The sequence below is a fragment of the Bos grunniens genome, chromosome 16 (genome assembly GCF_055505025.1).
Source record: "Bos grunniens cultivar Pamir isolate PY7600 chromosome 16, Bosgru_T2T1.0, whole genome shotgun sequence".
NCBI classification, from domain to species: Eukaryota; Metazoa; Chordata; class Mammalia; order Artiodactyla; family Bovidae; genus Bos; species Bos grunniens.
In genome coordinates, this window is record NC_141180.1 from 20,816,366 (window position 1) to 20,837,463 (window position 21,098).

Below are 21,098 nucleotides of genomic sequence, written 5' to 3' on the forward strand. Positions count from 1 at the left end.
TGAGACTTTTGCTCAACCAGGCAGAACTGAAGGTAATTATCTGCACAACTTTAATCCATCAACATCAAGTCCAATGTTTCTGCTCTGCCACATCTCAAAACTTCTGGTGAAAGAAGGTAAGAGAACATCAAGCTGACAGCAATGTTATTTCCTGCTTTATCTGGTCATTTTGGAATGTTTTCAAGTCCCTCTCCACCACCCCTAGAACCAGAAAACTCCACTAGAAAATTTCTGGGAGAAATTAGGCATCTAATCATTTTATCAAATCTTAATTGAATAAAACTTTACGAGGGCATTCCATTTATTTGCAGAACTACAGCATTTCACTCACACATCCAAAACCCTATTAAAGACAAGTCTCAGAGAATTTTCACAGAAGAGGAATATTATTAACACGAGAATCATGTGAAAGTCAACATACAAACTGGAAGACTGCTGAATGCTCACAGCGCCTTGCCCACAGGTTCATTATACCCTCCTTTATAGAGAGGTGATACAGCTCTGCTCTAAAGTTCCTGGAAAGCTTAACAATAACTTAGGCAACTGAGTTCCTCGAGATCAAGGAGTAGAAAGCAATTATTATATGATGGCTAAGCATAGGTCCTAAAGGCAGAACTGCTTGGCTTTGTGGCTCAAATCTACTATGTACATGTGTTAGACTTAGATATTCCTGAGGTCAATTTATATATTCCTGCCTCAGTTTTCATATCTATAAAATGGAGATAACAACAGTACTTAGCTCATGTAGTTACTGTGAAAATCAAATGAGGTAATACATGTGGTAAAACATTTAGAATAATGCTTGATACTAGTAAGGACTCAGTAGACTTCAACTACCAGATTATTCTTGCTCATCTATATACTTTCTGCATTACCTATCATGTGGTGTCTTGCACAGAGTGAGTAACCAATGTGCTAAAAGAAACAATATCCAAATTTTCCAGCACAAAATTACACTGATCCACGATCTTCATGTGCAAACTTAATAGAGCTATGTCACCTGTTAACGGCAGGTAGTAAAGAGCATTGGCCATAAGAAAAATTAAGAACAGCCATAGTAAAAAAAAGAAAAAAAAAAAAAGGACTCCCCTGGTGGTCCAGTGGTTAGGACTCTACGCTTCCAATGAAGGGGGCTAGGGTTCAGTCCCTGGTTGGGAAATTATGATCCCACATGCTGTGTGGCACAGCCAAAAAAATAAAAAAAGGAATAGCCATACTAAGAGATTTCAGCCTAATGAGAATCTTGTGAGCGATTAGGTTAAGTCGCATGTATGGTAGGCAAGGTCTGATAGCTAGCCACTTTACAGGTTACTCGGGAATAAGATGTGGTTGCCTTACCTTCAGTAACATTGAGCTATAAACTTGGAGCTGGTTTATAGAAGGATTACTTATGTTTAGTTATTTTTAATAAATGAAATGAAGCTTATCCTAAAAATGACTTAGACTCTATCCTCCACTCAATGGGACATCGTCAATATTAAGGAACCTTGACATCTCTAAAATTAAGTACATATGAACTAATAAACTCATCCTCAGGCTCCAAGCCTGTGTGAGTGTAAAGATCAGATTTTCAGTTTAATGTTCACTTGACTCTATGAGTCAAGGAGTGCTAATTCTTTTGGCATTATATTTGTTAGGACTCCTACTGGTAATCATATAAGAAAACTGTAAAAGCTTCTACAACTATGAAAATGTTTCAAATTACCTGTAAATCTGTACTACTGTGATATGATTTTTATATACTTGAATTAATCAATAGTAAGTTAAAGATGATTATATCCTAATGATTTTTTTATTCTTTTAGTGTCTGAGAAAATAAGTAAGAAAAGAATGATTCTACTTAATGATGGCATGACCTCTCCTTAAAGAAGCCATAAAAATAAGCTCAGTTTTCAAGATGAACTCAAAATTAAAACTAAAGACAGATTTCTAAAATATTAATATAATTCCATAATGCTTTCTTGGAGCTATAAATGAAATGGTTATAATGCATATCTTAAGAGCAAGTCAATTTAACCTCCCTTGTTCAGGTTTTTTCACTTACATGAATAATAATATCACTTATAAACTGTTGTAACAAATTAGAAAATTTATGTAAAGTGTACAATGTTGGGCATACGGGATTAAGTTGCAAATAAATGTTACTTAAGATTTTTATTATTATCCTCCTATTAAGGTTTGCTAAAAAATTTACGAAACACGTTACTGAAATATCAAGTTGGAAACACTGCTGGCAAAGCTGTTGGAACTGGGGGAATCTGATTCTCTTTATGATTAAAATGCAGATCTATATAACTTCTACACATAATATACATATATTTTAAAGATATAGGCCCTTCAAAAAAAACAAACAAACCCCAAAACGATGAAAATGGGAAAGCAATCAATATAACCCCATCCCTAGCCCTTTTATATCACAAGTCTCTGAATGGTCTAAAGTAAACTTCATAAAATACACTATTAAAGAAAGTTAGAAGAATTTTAAATATATATATAAAAAAATGAGAGTAAAAAAGGATATAAATGAGGTAATGGAAAATGGGAATGTAATTTTGGCTAAAGAAAAAGCTAGGGCTAGCTGCCATTTGGTCAGAGCTCATTTCAGACCTCATTCTCAGGATTCAGAATAAAATGACTGAACATGCTTTATTGCTGTTTTAGAATTCACTATGTAATCCTAGTGAGAAGAATAAGGTAAAGTAATCCATGGTGTGTATTACCTACAAATCAAAGAAAGGAAAATGGAATAAAACTCTTAAAATATTAAAAGCCAGTGACATTTTTTGACCATTAGGCATTTTTGAGATCAGTGCCAAAGACTTTTATACATTTAACCACGTAAAATTCTACCAAAGAGGCAGGGAAAACACCCTCATTAAAACTTTGGACTTTGTCAAAATATCTTTGTAGAAATGTGAATAAAAAGCTACTGTTTTTGAAAATATTTGTACATAGATTAGCAAAAATTTCTAAAACTAATATAAAATTAAAGAACTATATTCTTCTAAGGGATCAAGATAGGTTGAAAACTCCAGAAACATTAAAGAGGATCAGATAAAATCTGAAGGTCCTTGCAAGTTTAGGCGTGCTTCAAACATTGCTGTGATGAGGGCACTGCTATCAAGGCCTGGTAATGTTATGCACCTCTTTCACAGCTTAGGAGATAGGAGAGGTTATTCACAAGGTAATGACATCAACACAGTCCTTGGTATTAAAGAGATGTTAAGTTCCACAAAGGAAGGGTTGAAGTCCACTCTGATCCCTGCTCTACATCTATCACCAAGAACAGCGCTAAGCAAACACTGGATAGCCAGCGGAACACTGGGAGAAGGTAGGGAGTTGTATACAAAAAATGACACACGAATAAAATTGCTGGAACAATGGGAAGAGCCAGAAAGGGATAATTTAATTAATGAAGTCAACCAGTTAAGTATTAAATATTAAGTGCCCACTTTTATTTGAGATGCTAAGCATAGAGCCCTGGACCAAGAAAAACTAAGGGTTTATTACACACTGCTGAGGGAGAGAGATTAATGAAAACAAAATACTTCTTGTCAGACGATAGGGGATGGAAAGGGTACAATTTATATTCTTTATTACAGATGGATATAAGGAAAGCTTTTCTATTCTCACAAAAGGAAAAGAAAAAAAAAGCCCACCAGGCTCCTCTATCCATGGACTTTTCCAGGCAAGAATACTAGAGCAGGTTGGCATTCCTTTCTCCGGGGAATCTTCCCAACCCGGGGATCAAACCCTGCATTGCAGGCAGATTCTTTACTATCTTGAGACATCAGAGAAGCCCAACATAAAGACAGATTTTCTCTTCTCAAAAAAGGGAAAAAAAAGAGAGGGGGGTGAGAGGGGGCTATCTTGAAAATCTAACATACAAAATTGCAAATTAAGTTGGGGGGTGTCTCTATAAGAGACAGAGTTAGGCCATCTTACTTTTCTCTGTAACATTCTGCTTCTACTTGATAGGAAGCAGTGTATAGAACTGCAACAACTTCCTTATTTCCATAGTTTTAAAAACATATGCTTTCCTTCCCAGAAAACATCCTAAGCTGGTTGAGCTACTGCATCTTCCCAAAGTTACATAAATAAAGTAGAAATGAGGCTAGAAAACGCACATGAAAGAATATTTATCATGTTTCATACAACAACTAAATTATTTTTGCACAATGCTCTTTTGCCCTCTCTCCAGCAAAGCAAAACTTCCCATGCCAAATTCTCTAATAAGCCCCTTAAGACTGTTCTCCAATGACAAGAACAAATGAGTGCTGTTAATGATTTTCAGATTTAAAGCAATAATTCTCATATAAAACAATTTTTTCCTTGAAATTTGCCAAACTATTTCTCTCCAGAAAAACTGCATCCTTAGCCTAAGAACTTTTCACTATATCGTCCAGGCTGACTAATTTTTACCTTGAATGCAAACCAACAGAAGAGACAACTTTTCAACAGATGATGAGTTGAAAGCCAAGAAAACATTTTCTACTTTTTATAATTTAATCCACATTGAATTATAAATAAATCTGGCAGTATCAAAGTAAGAGTTTTGTCAGTATGTAAGCCTTCATTTTCTGTTTTAAATTTCACAGAGAATGATGGTTGGTTCAGTTCATAATTCATAACATTAATAACACTGTTAGTTTGGATAATGCCTCTTATGTTAAGAGTAGGTGATTAACCTTTACCTTTTCTCTGTACAGTACAGATTCTTTTGGTTGACGTATCTGTTCCAAAAGAACCTTCGCAGACACTAAAGGACAAGGGGTGGTTATTCAGTCACTGAGTTCTGTCTGACTCTTTGCAACCCCATGGACTGTAGCCAGCCAGGCTCCTCTATCCATGGGATTTCCCAGGCAGGAATACTGGCATACACTGCCATTTCTTCTCCAGGGGATCTTCCCGACCCAGGGATCCAACCCTGGTCGTCCACTTGGCAGGTGGATTCTTTACCATGGAGTCATCTGGATAAAGGATAGCATTATGCAAATTCTGTACACTTGAGGAGGGATAGTTAACTAGAAGCTCCTAATATGCACAATGAGTATTATCTCTCAAATGTCTTCAGGACAAGTTATCTCCTATCAAATGTACAGCATCTTGTAAATATTGTCATTTTTGGCATCTATCTGCACTAGGCCTAGTTTAATATGAGTGGGGAAAAAATTCTGAAGAAAAGTTAAATTTAAAAACCATGATCCTAATTCATTTTTAATAAGGACAAAATATGAAAAATGTAAATATTAACAGGATATAAACTATTGTAAAATCTTCATTCTTCAACATACTTTAGTACTGAAGATTAGGAATGAGAAAATAAACCAGCTGCATATGATATAAATAAATCAAGCAGTCAAAAAGTTGTATAAAGTTGAAATGCTTCACATTTTCTTAGGAAAAGCATGTTTGTTTTGATAGATGGGATGAATACATTTAATCTCAAAGTGTGCTATAAAATGAAACTGTCACTGCATTAAAAAGGTGATTTTCATGCTGGAAATGAGCTTAACTGCATCACAAGAACTTGTCTGACAAATATTTCACTGTTTCATTTTCCTGTCCCAAGTCTACCAAATGTTTGTGCCAAATGTTCCACAATCATCTCACAATCTCAGATGCTTCTTCACAGACTGGTATAGGGATGAATAATTACATGGAGAATCCAATGTATAAAATTATGTAGATGCTAAAGTGTATGTTTCGTGTACAGAATACATAATATTCTTAGCAAGAATACACAGAATACTTCTGTACAGAATACTTCTGTACAGAATACAGAATATTCCTGGCAAGAATACACAGAAGAACTATACAAAAAAGATCTTCATGATTCAGACAACCATGATGGTGTGATCACTCACCTAGAGACAGACATTCTGGAATGCAAAGTCAAGTGGGCCTTAGGAAGCATCACTATGAACAAAGCTAGTGGAGGTGATGGAATTCCAGTTGAGCTATTTCAAATCCTAAAAGATGATGCTGTGAAAGTGCTGCACTCAACATGCCAGCAAATTTAGAAAACGCAGCAGGGGCCAAGGGAATGGAAAAGGTCAGTTTTCATTCCAATCCCAAAGAAAGGCAATGCCAAAGAATGCTCAAACTACCACACAATTGCACTCATCTCATATGCTAGCAAAGTAATGTTCAAAATTCTCCAAGCCAGGCTACAACAGTCTGTGAACTGTTAACTTCCATATGTTCAAGCTGGAATTAGAAAAGGCAGAGGAACCAGAGATCAAATCGCCAACATCCACTGGATCATCGAAAAAGCAAGAGAGTTCCAGAAAACCATCTACTTCTCTTTTATTGATTACACCAAAGCCTTTGACTGTGTGGATCACAACAAACTGAAAAATTCTTCAAGAGATGGGAGTACCAGACCACCAGGCCTGCCTCCCGAGAAATCTGTATGCAGGTCAGGAAGCAACAGTTAGAACTGGACATGGAACAACAGACTGGTTCCAAATCAGGAAAGGAGTATGTCAAGGCTGTATATTGTCACCCTGCTTATTTAACTTATATGCAGAGTACATCTTGAGAAACACTGGACTGGATGAAGCACAAGCTGGAATCAAGACTGCTGGGAGAAACATCAATAACCTCAGATATGCACATGACACCACCCTTACAGCAGAAAGCAAATAAGAACTTAAGAGCCTCTTGATGAAACTGGAAGAGGAGAGTGAAAAGTTGGTTTAAAACTCAACATTCAGAAAACTAAGATCATGGCATCCACTTCCATCACTTCGTGGAAAATAGATGGAGAAACAACGGAAACAGTGACAAACTTTATTTTTTGGGGCTCCAAAATCACTGCAGATGGGGGCTGCAGCCATGAAATTAAGAAAAGCTATGACCAACCTAAACAACATATTAAAAAGCAGAGACATTACTTTGCCGACAAAGTTTTCCAGTAGTCATGTATGGATGTGAGGTTGGACTATAAAGGAAGGTGAGCACTGAAGAACTGATGCTTTTGAACTGTGTAGTGTTGGAGAAGACTCTGGAGAGAGTCCTTGGACTGCAACAAGATCCAACCAGTCCATCCTAAAGGAAATCAGTCCTGAATATTCACTGGAAGGACTGATGCTGAAGGTGAAACTCCAATACTTTGGCCACCTGATGCAAAGAGCTGACTCATTGGAAAAGACCCTGATGCTGGGAAAGATTGAAGGCAGGAGGAGAAGTGGACGACAGAGGATGAGATGGTTGGATGGCATCACCAACTCCATGGATCTGAGTTTGAGCAAGCTTTGAGAGTTGGTGATGGACAGGGAAGCCTGGTTTGCTGCAGTCCATGGAGTCTCAAAGAGTCGGACATGACTGAGCAACTGAATTGAACTAGACTGAAAGTGTATGTTTTCTATTTTTAGCATAAGTTTTTGCCATTCCCCTTCACCCTTTGGCTTCTAATGGGGTTTTTCCAGTGGTTCAGGTGGTAAACAATCTGCCTGCAATGCAGGAGACCCAGGTCCAATCCCCAGGTCCAGAAGATCTCCTTGAGGAGGGCATTGCAGCCTACTCCAGTATTCTTGCCTGGAGAATTCCACAGACAGAGGAGCCTGGTGGCTACAGTCCATATAGTTGTGAAGAGTCGGACACGACTAAGCAACTAACACTTTCACTTTGGCTTCTAATTCTTGATAACCCTCACAAACATGCATCTTGCTTAACAGAGGGTCGCAAAGAGTCGGACATGACTGAGCAACTGAACTGAACTAAACTAACAGATGGTATGAGAAGTAGGGGAGGAGGAGAAATTCAGTAAAGCCAAAAACAAAGAACAGAAAACCCGCCAAGTGTTGAGGGTGGTGAAGCAGTGTAGATAATGCAACACTGTGATCACTAGGTCACTAAGCTAGGAGATAAGATGGGGATCAGGTATAGAAAAAGGGGGAAAATGATGAATATACTTCTGAACATGCTAAATTAAGAGTTACCAATAGATATCTCATTCAATCAGTATCTGAGTACCTAAAATGTTACTAGGCCACAAGAATTAGGAATTACTAGGCCACAAAGCCAATTGAATATATAGGTCCAATCTGAGATTTGGCAGTCATCAGGTGATATATGGGAAAAAGCTGAATGAGACCATTTTAAGTGTGTGTATGGAATAAATGGAAAGGACTGAGACCTTTAAAAGAACAGATTTGAGAGAAAGGCAGAGAAAGAGGAGTCAAAAAAACAAAAGCCATAAATTAGAAGGTAAATCAAGAGAGACTGGTGCTACTGGTGGAGAATTGCAGTAAGGAAGATTCTGGGTCATGAGAATATATAAAGTGAAAAGTAACTGAAAAGAGGAGTTAATGCAGACCAAATTGAAGACACAGGAAAGATTATGGTTTTATTATTTTCTCCAAACTAACTTCTATACCTCAGTGTTTTCTTCATTTGCCTTAACCCACAGGAAAAAATACTCCATTTCAGGTATCAGAGTTGGGAGAAAACAGGTATATTTTCTAAAGGAAAACTTGTCCAGATTCCACTATTTCAATGATTTCCCACCACACCCTCATAGGTATATAAGAGTGTGCTTAAGTGCACAGGCACAGACAAGTTCAAACCCTCTACTGAAGTTTCTATGTGGATAAATATAAAACAAAGACCCCTGAACTAGACATCACAGCACAAGGATTTATGTTATTTTGTCCTCTTTAATAGAAAATAATCTTAGTCTCCTTTGCTAAAAAAAAAAAAAATTATGAAATTTGCAAAAAATATTTATTTCAATGAGAAAAAACACAATTGTGGAATCAGTAAATTTTAGAATAAGAGTTTAGCAGCTATAATTGGAAGGATGTTAGGTCAGAACCTCAGAACTGTCATTAACTAGGTTTTAGGATTCTGAATCAGCTCTTCTACCTTTCTGGACTTTGGTTTTCTCAAGTGTAGTATAAGTGATTTATATAGAAGAGATCACTGTCATCCCACCCAGCCTCAAGAAAAACATGTGTGCTACTTCTAGGTAAAGAAAACAAGGCTTAAAGAAGACAATTCAATGACTTGAAAAATGAATATCATAGAGCCATTTTGGAATTTACAGTTCCCAATTCTCAGTCTGCAATTTGGGAGACCTGGGTTCAATCTCTAGGTTGGGAAGATCCCCTGGAGAAGGGAATGGCGACCCACTCCAGTATCCTTGCTTAGAGAACTTCATGAACAGAGCCTGGCAGACTATAGTTCATGGGGTCACAAAGAGTTGGACACAACTGAGTGACGTGAATTCAAAAAATTCTGTCTAATGTTCTTTATGTTATGAAAAGTTTATGTTTTTATGGAGTATGAAGATATTGATGACTTTAAAAAGTCCTCTATTCTTCCTTTCCCCACTTTTAAGAATGTCAAAGCCAAGGTAATAGTAGAAAGTAGAGCGTATGCAGAATGCCTTTCCTAATATCAGCTTAGAGCCTGAGTTATGTTTACTATGGCCCTGAACCATGTATCAAAGAAACAGACAAACAGTACGTGGCCACTGCACAATGCACAGGAGTGCTCTGCCTTCAACACAGGATGTGCAACATTTCCTATTCCCACTGGACTCTGAGAATGTCCCACAATGATATGATGAGTTGAGATCTCTGACAAACTAAGGTGATGCTCTAGAGCAGCTGAAGGACAGTGCATCAGCTGTCTCTGCCCTGCTTTGAGTTCTGGTACTATACTGGTACTTTGTGTTCAGTGGTACTATAAAGACTTCAAAGATGACACTGTAGAGTCTCCTAAACAAGGAACAGGTTTTTCCATGATTTTCAGAAACAGTTATGATAAAATCCAGTATGAGTAGTTACATAAAAGACAGAGTGGAAATAGGAGGTAAAAGGGGATACCGGGAAAAAACAAATGTTATCTTTTGATTACTCTCTACATAGGATCAAGTCAATTTATTTTAATGCATATACTAGGTATACATAATATAATGCATATACTAGGTATACATAATATATTTTCTGTATTTAAATTCACATATACATTAAAAAGGTATAGTTTCAGTCATTTTTTTATTCAAACACCTAATGAACAATTACTATTCATATTTTGGTGAACATCTTACGTTATTGGTTTAATGCTTCTTGGAATTCATCAACACTGTAAAATATACAATAAAGAGATACACACTATGTGTAATAATATGTAAAATACAGATTTGTCTCAGCACTGAGCTAAATTTCCACAGCTAAACAGCTAATTTCTTCCAGAAAAACAATAACACCTTCATTGAGACTGTTTTTCATAATTCACTGTTAAAATACCTGCCAACAATATAAACTAAGAACTCATGATGTTGACAATAAATTCATTGTATCTTTTGATCAATTTCTTAAGTAAATGTTAAATATTTTCACAGCATTAAACTTCACTGCAAACTACTAGTTCATTCTTTTAAAGCATTACTAAAATAGGAAAAATGTATGGCTTTACCATATGCTTCATTTCTAAGAAAAAATGAAAATACATTCCAGGTAGTAAGGTAACACATTCCTCTAGACAATTTTTTCAACTTAAGAATCCTTTAATTTCTTTAAAGGACACACAAACTTTTAAAATACACTGAATTTTTTATAAACTATTGATTAAAGCAAAGCAACAACTAGGCATAATGAATATACAGTGACATAACTCACCTAAATAGGGAATGCAGGGTGTCATCTTTAAGCTACTTATATAGTCTCTGAGTCTTTTGTAATTATCTTCTTTACTCATTACATATTCTAGTTTTTCAAAGGTAGTTTTGTCTTTTCGACTTAATAACTATAAGACAAACAGAAAAGCCCAAGTTATCTCTGTATCCAATTTTATTAAAGACTTAGAATTACTATAAATTTGAATTTTAATTTCAAAGTTTTATTTTCTTTAATTATATTTTTGTAGTATGTAAATAAAACAAAATCAGACATGTTTATTAATATAATAAACCCATATTCATTATTTATAAAATACAATATACTTTGTATGTACGTAAAATAATTAACTTACTAAGTAGTAAATTATAATACATTATTTCTCATCTTTACTATTTTAAATGGTTAAACAATTTTTATTATTCATTTTCCTAATTTAAAATAATTATATATTCATATTCACGTCAAAGGCCCAAATATTTTCATGACTTGTCCTGTCCCCTCAAAGATAGTTAATTATGTAAATAAGCATTAGGAAATAAATACTGAATTTCATAATTTAAGTAATAACTTTTCTTGATGACTCTAACCATACCTAGTTCTTCCAGTACTATAAAACTACAATTTACATGTTTGGATTTCTGACATTTTTTTCCTTGATCCCTTTGATCAGTGCTGTATTATATACAGTTGAACAATCAACTGCAGCTGTTTTAGGAGGCTTGAGGAGTAGATCTGTAGTGCGTGCCCTTTGAGAAAAATGGAGATATCAAGGGGAATAAAAGAAAAGCAAGGACAGTCATCCGAAATAATATTAACTAAAAGATTCAGAAAATACATGTTTTTAAGTATTTCAAAGACTTTGGGAAAAAAAATCTCTTCTTTAAATATGTGAAGTTACTATTTCATTATGTTGTAATTTCACTTTATGTCATAAAATATTTGTTATTTTATAGCAGGCAAAACACTTCCACCTATAAAATTCTCATCTAATTCTCCTACGAGGTTAAGAGAAAAGTCAAGAGGACTAATTTAAAGATGAGGTGACTGAGACCCCAAGGAGAAGCAGAACACACCAACACTCGTCAGTCATCATTCACGAAGACTAGGTCCTGCTTTTATGGGTCTCAGTCTGGTCCTGGAGACAGAGTATTCTAACATCTAATCCACTACTCTTTTTAATATTACAAGTAATATAGTTGGGATTGATGCTGTAATCTATTTTTCACAGGCTCCAAGATAACAGATTATCTTTAGATAATCTCTAAAACAAAAACAAAAACAAAAAAACTGTCTAACCAGCATCCCTGAATGTTTTAGATGGGTTTTCCTGCAAACACTGGTTTCACGACTTTCTGTGGCCCAATTTCAATACACTTGATTACAACTTTCAAGATTTGGTGCAACTCTCCACTTCGATCTATAAATCCAAACATTCTTTTCTCTCCCACATAACAAAGTATTTGAATATGCAAAATATACTGCATGACATAGCAAGGATAACAAGAAATCTTTTTTTTTTTTCCCAAAGTCAATCATTCCAGAACTCTGGTACAATATCTGGAGAAACAAATTACTTGGAACTCATAGCTGATTTTGACATATCTGAAACACAAAACTGAAGAAGCATGGAGTCTGATATGTATAAAAATAATACATTTTGCAATTTTCATAACAAATCAATAGTCAGAATGAAAGGATTCAATTTGGGGTGGGATAGCAGAGACTTGTTTTCAGAGGACTATTTTTAAAAGCTGTGGTAAAATATACATAATATTTACCATTTTAACCAGTGTTAAGTGTATAGTTTAGTGGCAGTAAGTTCATTCACATTATCCATCAATCATTGCAATTATCCATGGCTAGTACTCTTTCCATCTTCCCTGAAATTCTGTAACCATTAAACAGAACTCCTCATTTCTTGCTCCTCTCAGCCCTGGGAACCACCTTTTACTCTGTCTGAATGATTGACTACTCTTGGCACCTCATATAAATGGAATCATTCACTATTTGTCTTACTGTGTCTAGCTTATTTCACTGAGCATATCATCATCAAGGTTTATCCAAGGTGCAGCTTGTGTCAGAATTTCAGTCCTTTTTAAGGATGTATAATACTTCATTGTATGTTTACACCACATTTTGTACATTCATCCATCTGTTTGTGAACATTTGGATAGTTCATACCTATTGGTTATTGTTAATAATGATGCTTTTTTATACACTGGTATAAAAATGCCTGTTTGAGTCCCAATCTTATGATTCTTTTGGGTATATACTCAGAAGTGGAGTTGATAGATAAATGGTAACTCAATGTAATTCTAATTTTTTGAGGATATATCTTATTATTTCTAATCTTTTTTGACTATGCTAAAATTTTTATGTTGAGTAGAAACAGTGAAAATGAGCATACTTTTGCTTGATGTTAAAAATAATGTTTCTAATATTTCCCCCATTTGTGATGTTGTTTTTTGGTACATTCCTTGTATTTGAGGGCACCAGGATTTTCCACCATACTACCCTTTCACTGTTCATTATTTCTTTCCTTTTACTTAGGTTAGATTCCTCATCTATCACAACTTTTATATTTACCTACTTTATCTCTTGTACTATCCTTGACCCCTCTGTGGTACAAACACGCCTAAAAAAATTCCAACTGGTTAAATACAATTAATTCTCAGCACTTCTTCATGGTAATGCTGAACACTAAGTTTCACTCTAAGTTCATGACCAAAAATCTCAAGTGGACCTTCCTAAGACCTACTGCTAAGTCGTTTCAGTCATGTCTGACTCTGTGCGACCCCCGACAAGGCAGCCCGCCAGGCTCCCCCGTCCCTGGGATTCTCCAGGCAAGTACACTGGAGTGGGTTGCCATTTCCTTCTCCAATGCAGGAAAGTGAAAAGTGAAAGTGAAGTCGCTCAGTCATGTCTGACTTTTAGCGACCCCATGGACTGTCGCCCACCAGGCTCCTCCGTCCATGGAGGCAAGAGTACTGGAGTGGGGTGCCATTGCCTTCTCCACCTAAGACCTACATGTTTCCCTAATTAATTCACTCTCACAGTCCCCTTGATGACTTTCATCCTTTCCTTTCTCTTCAAACCTCCAATACCTCTCCCACTGTCAATTAATGACCTTGCTTCTTATGTCTTATGAAACAGAATTCTGCAGAATCCCACCACCAAATCTACCAACATACCTGTGTTTGTAACCAAATGCACCCCCTTCTCTCCTGTTAAAACGGAGACACTGTTCCTGCCCCACTGGAGTACTGGACCTTATCTCCTCTGGGCTAATCTATGGTATCACAGCCTTGACTTCTTGTTTACCTCCTCATTTTATTAGATCACTGTACTACCACTCAAGCATACTGTCACGGATCTCATCTTTAAAATCAAAGCAAAACACCACAAATCTTTAATCTCACATTTCTTCTAGTTACCGCTGGCCCTCACCTCAGTACTTCACAACAAAATTCCTCAAAGGCATTCTCTATTCTTACTGTCCCATTTTTTCCTTCACTATTCTCTCAAATCTAATCATTCCAACATCTTTGACAAGGTCATCAATCCTTTTCAATTGCCAGGTCCAACTGCAACTGGGTCTAATCACTTATCAGAAATTCTTACCACATATCACAGAAAAGCATGAGGGAAGTATTTTACATCTCATTTACTCGGTTTTATTTTTCTACAGAGCATTCATCATTATTTATGATATATCATTTATATATTTACAGCTTATCTTTTCCCAGTAGAATGTTAGCTCTATATGAACAGGACTTTGTCTATATCATCCACTATGCACGTCAAACAATTAGTACCTAGCAAAACTGCAGAATATTTTCAAGTTTAACATGAACACCAAAAATTTTATTCAGATTAATAATGGAGCTGTTACTAAATTTAAACAAAACTATTTTTGATGCAAGACATGAGACAGAGACAATGAAAATAACTTCAGGAAACAAAATTAACTTGAGGGAAATGTATCTCATTTCTAAACCACAATATAAACCAGAGTACAATTTCTTTTCCCTAAAACTTCAAAGATGGAATTATGACTATATATTTATAATCACTTCCATTCCCTCATTAAATTAAAGTTTTAATAAAAGAGAATTAGGTCATCATTATTAAAAATAATTTTTAGAGTAGGAAAACTGTTCACTCAGGTGTTTCTAAAATACAAATGAAATATAAACAAGATCATAAGCTCTTCCATACTAATGTTTTTCCAGTATGAGAAACATCTGTCTCTTCAGACACTATGAAAAGTGAGAACAGCAGGCTAATTAAACACAAAATTATATTTTAGTAAGTAAAAAACTGTGATAAAGTTAGTCAAGTCTTTATTCCAGGACAGTAAGAACACACTAACCCTCTGCACAAAATGTAGTAAACAAAACCATTCCTCTTTAACATTAAAGAACAGTATTAATATGAACAGATTTAACTGAATCTAAAGTTTCAGTTCTATAAAACCTAAATGAAAAATACCCAGCAAGCTTGAGGCCAGTATCACATTGATCAACCATAAAAATACACAAATGTGCAAAAGTAAAACCTCACACTCTGACCCTGTTAAACAGAACCAAGTATGATTAGCATAATATCACAATGTGCAGAAACACTGCCTACTTCCCTGTTAGCTATCAGATTTTCCTTTATTCCTAAGGAAAAAACCCAAGAGTTTACTGAGTAAAAATATTGTAATGGAAATCTGAATCAGTAAATTTGGGGGGCAACTTACAATTTATATCTTTCTCAAATTTTCCAAAAGCATAATCTTTACATGATTAATGCAATTTATTTTCACATTTACAGTTTCCCATCAGTAAACTTGAAATTCTATATTGTCAAAGATGTTTTAAAAAGTTCTACAAAGATGATTTCCTAAAGAGCAGAAACCAAGCACCAAGTTGGTTTTAGCTCAAAATACTTAACAAGCCTCATGAAATACTTATTTAAGGGGAGAGGAAAAAATGTAGGTTTCAAAGAACAGAGTACAAACTAATTAAAAAATCCTTATCTATTATCATAATATTAACTTTACTAAGAACTACAAAAGGAACTAAAACATCTTCACTTCCAACAGGCAGTCTAACCTATCATTAACTAAGGAAGATTACTCACCGCCCATGTTTTAGTCAACCTGAAAATTGGGGCACTCTGTAAGCCAGAAACCACCGCCATAAGTGCATGAAGGTTATTCAGCTCATACAACTTCTGGAAGATTTAGAAAAAGGGGGAGGAGAGATGAAAAATAAATAGCATGAATACAAGACAACTTGAAGACAAATACAGTTTAGGCAACTGGTGGTTCTTATAGCATACTTATTACCCTCATTGTTGAGATTTGTTTTTGGGGTATCCACTGTGTTTACAGTAAGCTGATTTTTGGCCCACACAGAACTCCCTCCTAGCTCTGGGAATACATCTACCTCCAGTTGTCTAATACATTAAGAAAACCAAAGTTATGGCTCAGTATCAAAGTTATCTGGTATGCATCCTTGTTTCTAGTAGGCAGTTTCCTTTCTTATACTGAACTATTACTAGTTCTGCCTTATGATCCAAGTTCAAAGAAAGGCCCGCACCCAGGATCTTGATTTGTGTCCTACTCAGGTGCCCCTGCCTCCTAGGAGAAGGCAATGGCATCCCACTGCAGTACTCTTGCCTGGAAAATCCCATGGATAGAGGAGCCTGGTAGGCTGCAGTCCATGGGGTCGCTAAGAGTTGGACACGACTGAGGGACTTCCCTTTCACTTTTCACTTTCATGCATTGGAGAAGGAAATGGCAACCCACTCCATTGTTCTTGCCTGGAGAATCCCAGGGACGGGGGAGCCTGGTGGGCTTCCGTCTATGGGGTCGTACAGAGTCGGACATGACTGAAGCGACTTCGCAGCAGCAGTAGCAGCAGGCTCACTAACGGGAGAAGGAAATGGCAACCTGCTCCAGTATTCTTGCCTGGAGAATGCTATGGACAGAGGAGCCTGGAGGGCTGCTGTCCTTAGGGTCGCACAGAGTTGGACACAACTGAAGCGACTTAGCAGCAGCAGCAGCAGCAGAAGGACCCCTAACATTCCAGGGCTAGGGTTCAAGCTTGCTTTTCACAGCCCTCCTCAATTTCTGGCTTCCTCCCACCTGAATCCCCATCCCTTTTTTCCTTGTTCATGCTGGGACATCTACCTGCTTCCCAACACTAGACGTTGCTTTTTCTAGCCTCCATGCAGAAGAATCCCATATGATGCTGTGCACGCATGCTACTGCTAGGTTCCATCACTTTACCAAGAGATCATCTACTTTTGTCAAATTATTGCTAATTGCTCAGATTTCTCCAAACTATCAGATGTTTACACCTCAAAGGTCTTAGCATGTAAAACTGTCCTTAATTATTAAGAAACTCCAAGACAAAAATTGCCTGTTTTGAATATGAGAACCAAGGCAAGGCGAGGGGTTCTATTCTTTTGATGAACTCTAATACCACCTTAATTCTGGTCTGAAAGAACTCCTATAAAATTTCAAGAAATATGAACTCAAGTTTAAAAAAATAAAAAAGGGAAAGGGAAAAACACAAGGACTCTTTCTGCCATCTTTCTGTGCCACCATAATGGGGTGCATGAATGTCTTGGCTGATGCTCTCTAGAGTATCAACAATGCCGAAAAGAGAGGCAAAAGCCAGGTGCTTATTAGGCTGTGCTCCAAAGTCATCATCAGGTTTCTAACTGTGATGATGAAGCATGCTTACATTAGTGCATTTGAAATCACTGATGATCACAGGGCTGAGAAAGTTGTTGTGAACCTCACAGGCAGGCTCAGTAAGTGTGGAGGGATGGGCCCCATATTTGATGTGTGACTCAAGATCTATTACTAGAAAAATGGCAGAACAACCTGCTCCCATCCCATCAGTTTGGTTTTATTGCACTGACAACCTCAGCTGTCATCATGGACCAGGAAGAAGCAAGACAAAAACACATAGGAGAGAAAATCCTTGGATTCTTTTTCTTTTTCTAGGGATGTAGATTCATAAAAACTAGGGATGCAAATTCATACAAACAAAATGCCTCAGAGGAAAAATAAGAAAAAGAAAATGAAACAAGAATTCACAAATGGAGAACAACATCAGGTACTGGCTGATGAAAGCTATTGGTCTTACTGTCATTTCTTTGAAGGTAATTTGTCTTTTCTCTCTATATTTCTAGTATTTTAACCTGCAGCTGAGCACCAAGAGATTCACACAAGAATGCTGTATAAGTAGTGGTATTGATAACAGCAAAAATCCAGAAACTCCTTCCTAAGTCTCTAGCTTGTCTACTGGCCCTACGGACTCAAATTTGCCAGCCTCTCCCCAACTCAATCACATGAGATAATTTCTTAAACCTTTTTATACATGTTATACATTTACATGTGTGGGTGTTTTCTGACTCTATAGAACCTAACTGAAACATCTACTAAAAGAAGAGAAAGACTTGCCTGTTTCATAAGAAACAAAATAGAAGGCAGAGTCCCCAGTGGGACTGAAGACACAGTAATGGACAAAAAAATTAAGAATTTAGACCTTGGGGTAAAAGTAAGCACTATCAGAAATAACTCAAAGTATGAGTCTGAACAGGAATTAAATGATTATTTGATGAGAATAATGACAGGTTTAATGGATGTGGTGGTTTTGAGTGGAACATTCATAAAAAAAAGAAAAAAACTAACAAAAACACCAGAAAACAATAATGAAAATTCAGGATCTATGGAGAAAAGACATGGATTCTACTAGCTAAAATCCAATCTTTAACATATCACAAAGAATGTTTTTTAAAATTTTATGACACTTCTGAAAAAATAACAACTTTTAAGAAGGCTAGCTCTGCCACCTAGTGCCACAGAATGCTGGAATACAACTGCTCCCAGATGCTCAAGGAAGCCATGGAACAGTTAGGACTTACAATGATTACAATACTTTACAACTGTAAAAATCGTATCCTCAATTTATCCCATCTTCCTTCATTCACAGGTGAGATAAGTTATGTATTTATTATTAGAATAATGAATGTGGCTACCATTATACCTCTTTTCAGTCAACTTGACATAAATCTGGAGTTGTTACAAATTTTAGCAAAATTCTGTAACCTCTTGTGGAATGTCCTATTCCATCTTCCTCTGTAAATTTTAACTGTCTTTGAAATCCATGTTCTATTTCTCCTGCTGCATCTATTATCTATGTTACTCAATGTATTTGGTTAACACCCTCACTTATACTGTTCTTTTAAAATTAAGTCTTATTCTCCACATGGTTGGCAGAATAATCTATATGAAAGACAAATAACTGATATGTATTTCTCTACTTAATCCTGCAAGGCTTTTTTAGTCACCTGCAGAATATACCAAAATATTTTATAAATATTAAACTTCATCATAATCTGACCTCTGCCCAAATACAAATCAGCTTCTCTGAGAAAGAGAGGGAAAGTATAAAAGAAAGGGGAGGAAGATAGGAGGAATAGAAGAAAAGGCAAAGGAAACAGACATGCAATTTAAAAAATTATCTTAGGTTAATCAGTAGGCCTTATTTTCCAGCGTCAATAAATAGTGACTATAGTCACACAGGCAAATACTTACTCACAAGCATTCGTAAATGACTGAATTAAAAACAGAAGCACAAGTTTATCTTACCTTAGCAGTTTTAATATAGTGGCTCAAAACTTCTGCTCTAATTTTTAATGTTTGAGCATGAAGAATCTCTCTAACAACCCAAAAGCTTACCTGCAAATAAAAAATAAAAATAGGTGAATGGTAAGATTCTTTACTTACAGGATCAAAGAATGACAAGAGCTACTTGATGAACCACTGAGAATTGTGTAAAAATACTTTCTCTTGCCCCTGACTCACCACCAGGACATAACTCTTCAAATGCTGCACATACTTCATACACATATATAGACAGACAGATATAGACATGAGTATTTGTTTGTGTGTGAGTCCCTGTCACTAAGTCATGTCCAGCTCTCTGTGACTGTAGCCCACCAGGCTCCTTTGTCCATAGGATTTCCCAGTCAAGACTACTGGCGTGGGTTGCCACTTCCTTCTCCAGGGGATCTTGCCAATCTAGGGATCGAACCCACGTCTCTTGCATTGGCAGGCATATTCTTCACCGCTGAGCCATCAGGGAAACATATATACACATTCGTACAGACACATAAACACATCATAATGATTTTTCATCTATAAAAGCGAATGTAAAATTTGAAGGAAAAGAGAAAGCAATAAAACCATAATGATGCAACAAGAACAGTATACAAGTGTTTTTTGCTGTATTTTATAACACTCTGGCAGAATTAGATAAGCTCTAAGATCAGACTCTGTAAAACATGCTACTTATAGTATGTTTTTCTGTGTCTGTATAATCCCATGCTGCCATTTATTTACATGGAGTAGAATCCTAAATGTAAAGAATCTCAAGTATGGTTTTCCTGATATGAATAGGATAAAATATAAAACTACTTAAAGAAAAATATATCTAAGTCATTCTAAAATCAAGATTGTATTTTTAACAATTATGTAATGCTTTCTACAATGAAACCATCTTCAAAATTTCTTTTAAAAAACAATAAACATCATTCATCATAAGGCAGGATGGGTCTGTAACATTACTAAAATGCTCTGGTGAAAATAGTGTGCTTATCATATGACACAGAGCAATATGTATGTAATATACATTTTTTATATAACATATTTCAATTCATGTACTATAAAAGCAAAATCAAAGCATTATCAGTTGGTTCAAAATTATACAAATCTAAAAGTAGGATGTAGTTAGAAATCTCAGTGCAAAAATAAAGCCACTACCACCTTTTCTTCTGAGAAATATTTCAGAATTTATTTGCACTTTCATCTATAAACAAACTGTCAAAATTTGTATATTTTAAAGTGTATATGTAAATGTAAAATGAATATATTTTACAAAGACATCTTTATATTTGTTACTATATTTGAGCTACTAATGACAATAATTATCCCTGATTCTAATAAATTTTACTTCTAAAATGTATCTAAAGTTAAGGTTATTTTAACAACAACCTTGTGCTGTCCTGTGCTTAGTCGCTCAGTCGTTTCCAACTCTTTGCAACCCCGTGGACTGCAGCCCGCCAGCCTCCTCTGTCCATGGGGATTCTCCAGGCAAGTATACTGGAGTGGGCTGCCACACCCTCCTCCCCGGGATCCACCCAACTTAGGGATTGAACCCAGGTCTCCCTGGGCATTGCAGGTGGATTCTTTACCAACTGAGCCACCAGGGAAGCCCAACAACAACCTTATTAGAAAATATTAATTATGATTCAATCTAAACTTCATGATCACTGACTTAATAAATTTAATGTCAAATTTTAAGACAAATACTATGGTAATTTAAAAACATGGCCACAAACTCTTTGTCACTCCTCACACTGAAAGTTGGGGGTATATGTCACCTCTCATCGAACCTAGAC

General features: G+C 36.1%; 1 protein-coding gene and 1 pseudogene across 8 annotated transcripts in view; one reads left to right on the forward strand and one right to left on the reverse strand.

Annotated features, from left to right (window-relative positions):
- Positions 1–21,098, reverse strand: part of RALGPS2 (Ral GEF with PH domain and SH3 binding motif 2) — a 163,734-nt gene that overhangs the window by 67,648 nt on the left and 74,988 nt on the right. For all 8 annotated transcript variants that reach the window (XM_086343620.1, XM_086343615.1, XM_086343613.1 and 5 more), the window contains 3 exons: positions 19,288–19,377; positions 15,759–15,851; positions 10,632–10,758 (listed from right to left, as the gene is read on the reverse strand). In XM_086343620.1, coding sequence (XP_086199746.1) covers positions 10,632–10,758; positions 15,759–15,818 — 187 coding nt within the window. In that variant the 5' untranslated portion in view covers positions 15,819–15,851; positions 19,288–19,377. The remainder of the gene's footprint in view (positions 1–10,631; positions 10,759–15,758; positions 15,852–19,287; positions 19,378–21,098) is intronic.
- On the forward strand, positions 17,105–17,754 carry LOC147356304 (small ribosomal subunit protein uS8 pseudogene; annotated as a pseudogene).